This window comes from Scatophagus argus, chromosome 4 (genome assembly GCF_020382885.2).
Source record: "Scatophagus argus isolate fScaArg1 chromosome 4, fScaArg1.pri, whole genome shotgun sequence".
Classification (NCBI taxonomy): Eukaryota; Metazoa; Chordata; class Actinopteri; family Scatophagidae; genus Scatophagus; species Scatophagus argus.
In genome coordinates, this window is record NC_058496.1 from 2,682,166 (window position 1) to 2,693,291 (window position 11,126).

At 41.4% G+C, this 11,126-nt stretch overlaps 1 protein-coding gene across 3 annotated transcripts in view; it reads left to right on the forward strand.

Moving 5' to 3' along the window:
- Positions 1 to 10,898, forward strand: part of dtx1 (deltex 1, E3 ubiquitin ligase) — a 40,850-nt gene extending 29,952 nt beyond the window's left edge. For 2 of the 3 annotated variants that reach the window (XM_046386822.1, XM_046386821.1), the window contains exons 4-10: positions 22 to 83; positions 215 to 376; positions 2,491 to 2,552; positions 2,671 to 2,829; positions 3,597 to 3,758; positions 5,719 to 5,808; positions 6,216 to 10,898. In XM_046386822.1, the coding sequence (XP_046242778.1) occupies positions 22 to 83; positions 215 to 376; positions 2,491 to 2,552; positions 2,671 to 2,829; positions 3,597 to 3,758; positions 5,719 to 5,808; positions 6,216 to 6,440 (922 nt within the window). In that variant the 3' untranslated portion in view covers positions 6,441 to 10,898. The remainder of the gene's footprint in view (positions 1 to 21; positions 84 to 214; positions 377 to 2,490; positions 2,553 to 2,670; positions 2,830 to 3,596; positions 3,759 to 5,718; positions 5,809 to 6,215) is intronic. The other variant, XM_046386824.1, reaches the window with a different exon arrangement.
- The last annotated feature ends 228 nt before the right edge of the window (positions 10,899 to 11,126 follow it).

An 11,126-nucleotide genomic window follows, 5' to 3' on the forward strand; every position in this document is an offset into this window, starting at 1 on the left:
CTGTTGTCTGTCCTCTTGCAGGGTTCCTGCCCTCCCAGTAAAGAACCTGACTGGATCTGGACCCGTGCACCCAGCGCTAGCAGGTTAGACAGCTAAAAACACTTGTGGTTGTGGTCATAGTTGGAAGTCCGTTCTTGTCAATCTTGACAGACATTCACAATGAGTGCTTTTTCCACTCTTCTCTGTGTGTGTGTGTGCTGTATACATACATCAGGTATGACAGGTATCCTGATGTGCGCTGCAGGTCTGCCGGTTTGCCTGACTCGGGCCCCCAAGCCCATACTGCACCCTCCGCCGATCAACAAGAGCGACATGAAGCCTGTGCCTGGGATCAACGGCATGCGCCGCAAAACCAAGAAGAAGCACCTGAGGAAAGGTAAGATGGAGGAAAACAGAGAAGGGAAGACCACCATTGTATTTTCATGTATGTATTTTACGTTCAAAATGCACTGAGCAGAGCCTCACACCCCAACCACTGATGGCAGACGTCCTGCCAAGCTTCGCAGGATGTTTCCCTGTCAGCCGTCTGCGAGTCTGTTGTTCACTGTGCAAACAAAACCGAAGCTGTTTTTAACAGTGTTACTGTAACCGTTTGTCCACTACCTGCAGATTGACAGAATCAGAATCAGTTGAAAGGAAACTAATTAACAAAGGACTGTTGCACTGAGCGTGGTTTGAGAGGAGATGTGGTGTTTGGTTGGATGGCTTTGGGCTTGAATAAGTGCTGGTCGATGGAAGCCGTGGAAACCGCCGGCCTCCCCGGGGAGTTTTTGTCCTAATTGATCAGTGAGGCTGTTGGACTTCCATCCCTGCACCACGATTCCCTTCACAGCTCTACATTACTTATTGCCGTGGAGGTGCTGCAGCAACACATTATTTTACAGGTCCCATGGTTTCCTATAATTTAATAAGAAGGAATTTATAGGAAGGTTCCTGCAACAGATCACAGTGCGTAATTCGGTATTAATCATAGGTGGAAAGGAAAGCGTCCAGCTAAACGGAGCAGTTCTTTCATGGAGTTTCCTCCCAACATCGACAACTCCTAACAACTAACTCAACTCAAACACGAGTTTATAGCCATGCGAGCAACTGGGGATGCATGCACCAATACAGATACCAGTGTCGGGTATCACTCAGGCACTGTGCTCATGTACCCTTACTCCTAATCACAAAGCAGCTGCAATACAGCAGCACGTGATGTCACTTTGCTTGTGCATGACCTTAACCTGCTGAGCATCTCGACAGAGGAGGCGCTACAGTAAGATGGCGGTTTGGAGACACTGCAGTAGACGTGATGATGACAAAATTAAAGCAGACTGCAAACTCCAGCCTGCAATGTGCAAACCCATGGAAGTGAAAATATGAACAACAAAAAGCTAATTAGGTCTGATTAAAGATGAGTCCAGCGCCCACATTGTCTGTTTGGAAAAATTCTTGAACAAATGTAGTTAATGACCCCTTTTATATAATCAATTTACTTACTTTAAGTGATAACGAGAGTACTCATATCAACATTCAGTATCATCAAGTACCCAAATGTAAGTACTTGTACACAATCAGATGAAAAGTGGTATCAGTGCATCCCTACTGTTACTAAAAAGTAGTATTTTTTCCTATAATTAAAGCCAAGTGACGTGCCTCTCTGTAGGACACTATTAGGAAATAACGGGCCTCTGAAACATTACCAGTGACGCTGTAGATTGAGGGATGAGGCAGCAGCCAAATGTTCAGACAGAGTGAACTCATACTGGAGGAAATGGAGATGTGTTTTTTCCTCGTGCAGGGAGATTTTGGGCTTATGCTGCTCTGCTTTCTGTACAGAAAAAGGTCAGAGAAGCTTTTAATCCGACTAATGAAGCCATCAAATCGCAATAGCGTAAAATGCATAATTGAGTCTCTTCTGACTTTCTCCTCCTTTTTTCTGTCTTCTCTCCTCCGTCTGTCCATAGCTCCCTGCCTCGACTGTCTTCTCTATCCTTTCTTAATACCTAAACATTTTTTTTTTGCTCAGTCTGTCTCTTTCCACTGCTCTCCCTCCCTCTGTTGGCTGGCTGTCCCTCAAAATGAGCAAACAAAGGCTCCGGGGGAAAAGAGGTTGCCTGTAAGCGTATTAGGGGTGTAAGCTGTGGGTGTGCTCTCAGCCATGCTAGCCTGGTTGCACACGAGGATTATCAGAGAATACGGGGATGGCTGGTTGTTACGTGCCAGTTTGAAGGTGACCTCCTCCTCGACGTCAGACATGCACACTCTATTCACCTGCACACTTTTATCAGGAAAGAAACATGAGGCAGTCACACCAAGGCCAGAGCGGCTACAGAAACTACTGAAAGTTTGTCATCCATCAAGCTGTTATTCTCTTGTGCCAAAGCAAATGCTATCCAGTGGTCTGTCTTGCCTTTTTTCATATTTACTTGAGGCATGTGGGTGCAAGTAAGTGGTTGGTTGCTTTTCTTTGATGGTCATCTCTTTTACGATTTATTCTGTGACAAGGAAAAAACCCGGAGGATGTGGTGCGCCGATACACAGAGAAGATTAAAGTATTGCCAGATGAGGTAAGGAAAACACAGTGGATTTAAAAAGTTTGTTCTGAGATGCACTCTGATGTCCCAACCAAATGTTCAAGTGTCATAAATACACAGCTATGTCAAGCATTTTGATTGGCTGTTCCAGGACTGTACCATCTGCATGGAAAGGCTGGTCATGTCATCAGGCTACGAAGGCATCCTGCAGCACAAAGGCATCAAGCCAGAGCTGGTGGGCAAACTTGGCAAGTGTGGCCACATGTACCATCTGCTGTGCCTGGTGGCCATGTACAACAATGGCAATAAGGTGAGTAAAAGCTTGTGAGCCAGACGTCGTTACGGTGTCACTCTAGGCTCAAATTATAAACTCACGAATGTGTTACGGCTCAGCTAAATTGCGTGGAGCTGGCAGACGATCAGGCTTCAGTATTGCTGTACACAGAAGGGAATCTTATATTGTCTCATCAGATCAGACATATCTGTCTTGACAGCACAGTGCTTTGTAAAAAAAATCATTTTAAATTCTGCTCACTGGAGTTCAGCTTACTTGCATGAAATATGAATGTACTGCTGATGCAGAAGAGGCAAATACAAAAGGATTTAAAGAGCAGCCGTCAGCGTTATGAACAGTAATTGGTCTGATGACATCAAATCAATTTATCAGTAGCTATTAAAGGGCCATGTCACACAAATTCCAAAAAAAAACCCCAAATTTTCTCACTTGAGTTATGTTGATTTAGTAGTTTTGGTTTTATTTGTCCAGGCTTTGACGTGTCCCTGTTGCTGTGGTCAGAGCATTGAAAAACTACATTTGAAAATGTCCAGCAGTTAAGGATAAGTCACAAGAGATCCTGTCAATATTTTTCTCTTGGATTAAATGCCATTATATAAATGGTGAAAGGACTGCATTTACATTGCACTTTACAATATGAGTCGGCATTCACCCTTTCACACAGTGATGGCAGGCTGCTCATCAGGAGCACTAAGTATTCACACAAACTGATGACCGCCCCACCTTCTGAGCCACAGCCGCCGCTTTCTGTCTATGACGTCACTGTATTTTCCTCAAACCAGGACGGAAGTCTTCAGTGTCCGACATGCAAAACCATCTACGGGGAGAAAACGGGCACGCAGCCTCCTGGGAAGATGGAGTACCACGTCATCCCCCACTGTCTGCCCGGCTACCCAGACTCCAAGACCATCCGCATCGTGTATGACATTCCTGCTGGGATCCAGGTTGGAACCGTGTCACTTTGCTAAATCCACCATGCTGCCTCTGTGCCCTGATCCACTGTCTCTCCTCTCTAAATCTGCGCCCTTTCTGCAGCTGCTGCTTATCCGCTTAGGTTTGACAGTGGGTTGTTGGTGCAGGAGGGTGAGGTGTAAGTCACTGAGGAAACAGGCCTCTTAGGGATCACAGCGGCGCACTGCGCAGAGATAAACTCTGCAGAGTCCGTAAAGAGAGACGCTGTCATTATATTAGGACTGCGTGTAATGATTATCTTCCTCTGTCTATGAATCTGCAGGATTTTGGCGTGATTAATTCATTATTTAATATGTATGTCTATATACAGTACATATATGCTGATTTAAAAAATTAAAATACCTCAGTCTAAATTTTAAATTTTCATCATATGCAAATAAAAAACTTACGCCATGATTATATCATTAAGAATCCGTCGAGTATTACCAAGTTTTTTTTCTTCATGTGGCCTTCAATTTTGGACTTAAATCTCTCTCTGAGTTTTTTCTCAAAAAAAAGTGCAAAAAGAGATTTCATGGATTATTGTAGAGAGGTGAGTATGTTTTCAAGGTGAGAAGGTTGCGTGTTTCATCCTGACTGCTGAGAGAAGCTTTAATAGAGTCAATAAAATGACCTTTTTCGACCAGGAGAGCAGACTAAGTGTCCCAGGAGACTTACTGGGGGGGTCATCAGGTCAGCACAGCAGCACCATCAGCAGGGAATGTTTCTGTTGGTCTCCTGCTTCTCTTTCCAATACTAAAATGTAATATGAAAGTAAAATAAATTTTACTCTATATGTGTACTTTTTTCGGCTGGTTTGCAAAGTCAGTTTTTTTGGCCCGTCTCATTGGGCTAGGTAGAGGGGAAGATAAGATGTAAAATGATGTGAAATTTTAATCTTCCCAGTTTTTTCACACGGGAGCCTTGAAAGCAACTGTCATGCCTGTTTTTTTTTGGTTATGCTTTGTTTTTTGATAGTCCACGCGCCATGTTCCATGTTTGTCTCTCATGTGTTTTTCCTGTTTTAAGTTCAGGTTTATGTCATGCCTTGGTTCGCTGTCTTTTGGTTTTTGAGTCCTTGTGCTATGTTCCATGTGTGTCTTGTTTCCATGTATTATGTTCAAGGTTTTTGTCATGTCCTGTTTTATTTTGAAAAGCGTCACTTCCCCTGTGTGCCCTGTTTTCATGTAACTTTACTTTGGTTTTCCTGATTGCTTTCTCCCTCCTAATGTGTGTCACCTGTGTCTCGTTGTCTTGTTTATTTAGTCCTTGTCTTCCCAGCCACTGTTTGTCAGAGCGTTTGTGTTTGTTTCCATGTCATGCCAGAATCATTTTGCCTTAGTGTTACTCCTTGTCTTCCATGTTTTGCCAGGATACTTTTGCTTTGCTTTGCCTTGCCATCTTTTGGCAGGAATTATTGCCACAGTAAGTGAGCTTTTTTGAGTTTGCTTAATTAAATAAAAACTATTGTTTTTGGACCTTCACCCCGCCTTGCCTGCCTTTTGACTCTGCACCGGGGTTCAGCCCTTTTCTGCGTCAGCAACGCCGACCATACCTGACAGAAACCTTGAACATAATACATGGAAACAAGACACACATGGAACATGACACAAGGACTCAAAAACCAAAAGACAGCGAACCAAGGCATGACATAAACCTGAACTTAAAACAGGAAAAACACATGAGAGACAAACATGGAACATGGCATGTGGACTATCAAAAAACAAAGCATAACCAAAAAACCAGACATGACAGCAACATCCTAAAATATGATGTTTTAAGAGATAATTGGATATTTAAAGTAGCCTGTTTCTCAAATGATTTGGGCCATCGTAAGCAGCATGAACATTAAAGCTTGTCCTGTGGGTGCTGTTGACATTTTCTTCATAATTGATCTGTAACTGGATGAGAAGGAGTTGTAACATTTGTTTTTCTTCTTGACATTTTCACCAGACCAATGAGCACCCCAACCCCGGGAAGAAGTTCAGTGCAAGAGGGTTTCCTCGACACTGCTACCTCCCTGACAACGAGAAAGGCAGGAAGGTGAGCTCCACGCCAAGAAAACAATGAAAAACAAATTCTAAAAGCTCACCAAGCGTTAAAACCATGCTGGATTCCAGTGCACTGAATTTATTTCTTCACACACGAAAGCTTTTTGGGCCTTTGTGCAATCTGTGGTTGTATTTTATTTATTCTTGACAGAGATTAAAACTCAGTTTGGGGATGACTCAGCTTCAGTTTGACAATTGCTAATTAGTTACACCATTTTAAGTGGGAAAACAGTAAGTTACTTGCATAACCATGGTTCTCTGAGTAAGATGTGTCACCACAACATAATGGGAAATCAAAACAAATGTTCTAAAAGAGGACTAACATTATGACCAACATTATTGTAAATTACAATAATGAGGGACAATAACTTTCTCCTCCACCCTCTTCTGTCTCTCCAGGTCCTAAAGCTGCTCATCATGGCCTGGGACCGACGCCTCATCTTCACCATCGGCACGTCGAGCACCACAGGCGAGTCCGACACAGTGGTATGGAATGAGATTCACCACAAAACAGAATTTGGCTCCAATCTGACCGGCCATGGCTACCCAGATCCCAACTACTTGGACAATGTCCTGACAGAGCTGTCGGCCCAGGGGGTCGGTGAGGACAACCTGAAGGACTGATGTCCAGCTGAGCTGGTACACAGGAACACAACCCACCATGCCTCGCCGTCTCCCAGAGTATGGGGATACTGCATGACAGGCCAACATGCATCCAACTACTCCCACAAACATAAGAACCCTGCAGAAATGGTGGCACAAGAGCAAAGGGAGCTAAATAAATAACATGGTTATGATCAATATGTTGATTTGTGTAACCTAAGATTCCCCTGTTGTCTTTTGATTCATGCCTTGAGCATGTTGTGTTCATGCCAAATTTTATCAGAGGGTTCATGAATTTTGTCTTGATGTTGGTAGCTGCAGGTAGATGGTAATGAGCCCCTTTTAGATTAAAACTGAAAGTGTTCCTCTGCACTTAAGAGTAAAACAATGAGGGGCCAAAACTACACAAAGGCATATTTATAAATGCTGAACTGCAGAATGCATGGCCCAGAGTAACGCTGCATAATGAATGTGGGGCCAATATCTGCAACAGGGTGAGGTGTCAAGAGATCAGTTGTGGCTTGATATTGTGAAGAGAAATTTAAGAGAATTTCAGCATTCTGAATTAATCCTCAATTGTTTCCCCTTTTTTCTGATCATTATATTAATTTAAGTATTGTCCTGTAACAAGTGGTGAAACTTACTTAGATTCGAAGGAGAGGATCTTGGCTTATTGGTGATGTGACTGTAAAGTCGCACTGGGATCTTTGACATTTTCCACTTCTGATAATGAAAGTGTGCTCTGCTGTGCATGAAGTAGATTCCAGAGAGCTGAAAAGGCTATGAAACGTTAGTGTTTGGTAATAAACGTATGTTGTGTGGTTAACCTTGCAGACTGTCTGCGAGAGGGGACATGAAATAGATGAAACAAGTATCTTACCGGTCAGTTTGATGCTTGTTACGAGGTTGTGAAGCAGGGTTTGTCAAGCTCCAAGGTTACACTCATTTGTTTTGTTGACACGCTGATGACGCTTACCTCAGTGAATATAAAGTCTGCATTGTTTTTCTCCCCGTTGGAGCAAACCCAGGCATGATCCATCATGCTGCCCATACATGACTGTGTGATTGTGCGCTCTGAGACATTAATATGCCGGCATGTAGTCCTTGAGGAGAAAAGCCAAACACTCTCCTCACAAATGGACGCCTTCTTTCGAACTCCCAGAAGTTTTCCATTGGAGATGCATCTTGGGCAGCACTCCTGCTCACCTGCCATCTACAAGTCTCTGGTGAGCTTGTTTGCTGCTAGGCAGTGCACTGGGCTCGACTGCTTTTATAGCGAGCAGTGAAACACCTTGTTCCCAGTGTGAGCTCAGTCAAGAGTTGTTAAGGTCGATCCTGATGTTTGGCCTCCTCCTCGTCCTCAGCAGCAGAGCACTTAAATCGAGGAACCATGCAAATGTTGGTCTAGTATGTGATTGGCTGGGAACTAAATCTTCCTGCGCTCTCTTCTTTCCCTATTCACATTTTATGCCCATCAGCTAAAGAGTATTTGAAGGACCTTGGTGGAGATCTTGTGATGTTTCTTTACTCTGAGATAAAAGATAACCCAGTGCTGTATAATTCTCTATAAATATATCTGATCAATTTTAATGAGCAGGGGCTTTGATGTAAGGTTTATCGTGTGGGCACCCAGCTGTGAGCTTAATTTTGAAGTGAATCATAGTCTTCCATAGCACTTTGAGGCAACAGTTTTGTTTAATCGATTGTTTAATTTTTCGAAAAAATGTCTTAAATTGCAACTAAATCTGTCTTTTTTTAAGTTGTTTATAAACAGGCTTGCAATGCTTTGAACAATATATATAATATACATTTGCAGATGTGATATACCTTTAAATTCAAGCTCAATTTGAGTCAATGTTGTAAGTTTAATTTATTTTTATACTCTTCTATATAGAAAATATAAATCGACTGGCCCACATATCTATACACAGGCACATGTTAACATAAATACATGAAAACTGGCAAAGATGAATTTGTCAGTATGTCAGGGACTGTTGAAATATGTACGACATGTTATGGGCGTCTTATATTACAAGTAGTCTTAGCGTATGCTGCAGTTGTTACCTTGATGTAGAATCTGTGTAGTTGATCCCCTCTGGGGCACCCAATAAATACAATAAATGTGTTTTTATTATTGGTGGGGAGGCTTTAGCAGCATGAAGGTGACCATTTCCACCCCCAAATGGGTCATTTCTCTTTCTAGGCTTGTCCAGAACATGGAAATGGACACCGTCAGCAAGTTCATAGATTAGAACAGAGCACCTGGGTTAAAATAAAAGCTCCAAATAATTATTAAGGTTTGTTTTAGCTACTGGGAGCAGATTGGTGGGAGCTCAGTTAGTTGTCTAAGTACGCTGAATATCAAATTTATTTTCTCAGTCATTGTCTAACTCTAAAATCCTGACTAGCTTACTAGGCCTTATAAATGCATTTCAGTTTTCTTCCAAAATTAAACCATTTTTGGTTATTTCACATTGAAAGTGAATTTTTGCCTCACATTACTCGTAAAAGTTTGACCGCTGTATGGTTTGTTGATTGGTCTCAGACACAGCCAATATGAAATGGCCTACTCAGAAGCTAGCTAGCAATGTACCTTGTTAGCTAGTGGGGTTGAGCGAGTACTTGGCTGGAACAAGTATCTGTAAATAGTTTTCTGTAAATAGTTCTCTTGTACTTGTGATGAGAAACATGGATGGGAAGTTCATTTCTAACAAAGACAGCAACTTCTGATCTACCCACATCGATTTCAGGTCTAAATTAATAACTTCTGGTCAGCCGGTCACTTAAGATTTAAGTACCACCTATTTTCAATTTAAATCACACCCTAACACTAACATACAAATAGTTTAGTTGGTTTAACATACAGATACAGATAAAGGTGTACTTGCTCATTCCAACTAGCTAGCTAGTTTATATGTAAGCTAGCTCTTTAAGAGTTAAATACAAACCTTCGCAAAGGATGATGTCTAAAACATTAGCTGTGATTGCTGCTTTTTATTTTTATTTTTATTTTTTTAGAGAGAGAGATTTCAAATCCATATCTTCAGGGGCTTTGAACAACTTTTCCATGTATTTTGTTTTAAAACTACAACTTTCTGGCACCTACAAGCTAAAACAAACCACTAAAAGTATTTGAAAGTGTGATTTTGACCCAAGTCTTTAAAAAATTGTTTGGCCTGTTCCATTTCTCAAGATTTCTTCGTCACAACCTTTTTGACTTCTTTTATAAAATGGGACAGCTTCCAATCTATCAGGGATTTTTTTCCATGTTGAGTGAAGTTTCATTAACCAGAGAAATCCAAATGTTTGCTTCTTCGACTTTTCCGTTCAATGTGTCCTTGAAGTGAGAACATATGCAGGCCCTTTAGACTTTTCAGGTGTGTACAGACTTATGATGAATAAAACATGGTTTGGTATCTGATTAAGAAAGAGAGAGAGAGAGAGAGATGGCGTTTATGCAATTTACTATTTTTAAATCTAATACATGATTTATGTGTAGCAAGAATAAGGCAGATTTCTTGGTTTAAATTACAGTGGATGTTTTCTTCATGGGGTGCCTGCCTCCAGGTTTTTAAACAAAGGGGGTCGTGACCTGAGGATGTTCACATTCTGTGTATTACAAAACATATATTTTTGATGTCTTTTTTTGAATGATTGTCTCTAAAAGAACTATTACATAACATCGCTATATTACTCTTATTAAGTTTCATTCCATACTATTTTCCATTTGAGTATTAGTGGAATGAGGGATGAAATCGCTTTGTTCGAACATATGAAGTATTTACAGTTGTACTATCTTCGAGTGTCAACTGGGAAATGTACTTCTTTGATACCTTAACATTTTGTGTGGCTATACCATATATTTGTATCTGTTTGTCTGTCCGAGTGTGTGTGAATGTGTGCTGAGTGTGCATCTAGTAAACAAGTCTTAGGTTCATGTCCTTTAAAGAATACAGTAATGTTCTCCTAGAGGTGCATGTTAACCAAACTGTGAGCAAGTTTATTGACAGCGCATAGCTTTTTTGCATCTGAAAACGTCATGGCTTCTTTAGAGATATCGCCCAGGTCTTCTGGTGATTTAGCACTGTGGTTTTGCATCTTAATCCAGTTAGTTAGAAAGCTTTTTGTTGATTTACTCAGATGGGGACGAGACAGCGTTTGGCTGCTCTCCTCACTCTTTTGACAACATGTAAAACATCTGATCTGAATGTTTTGCATTTTAAGTGCCCATTTTAATTGACACCTTCAAATCATGATTTCTGTGGTTTGATTTCTCTTAAGCAGTGTCTACATATTGCTATTTAATGGTTCACAAAGATAAACTAAAAGCAAGATATTGAGAGACAACGACTAAACTATAAAGGGCTTCTTAATATATCGGTCTTTATTGAATTGTGATGATCTTGTTGCATGTTTGTGTGTTTCTTGTGGAAAAATAAATGTGCCCTCCACAGGGGTAGTTTGTTTGCCCTTTTGTCACCTTGGATCTTCCTCCTTTTTTCCCCCCACACACTCGGTGGCATGTCCTTCTTCATTTAGCTCCACCATTTCCTTCTCCCCAGGCAGCTCTGTGCTCTACAACCTCGTTATATGGATATAAATGAGCTTTGCTGGAGCTTGAGTGCCGAAGAAACAGTTCTCACTGGCCGTAAAATTGCTTTATGGTCATTTTCTGTCACTGGCTGCTGTGTGTTGGTGCTGTGGTTG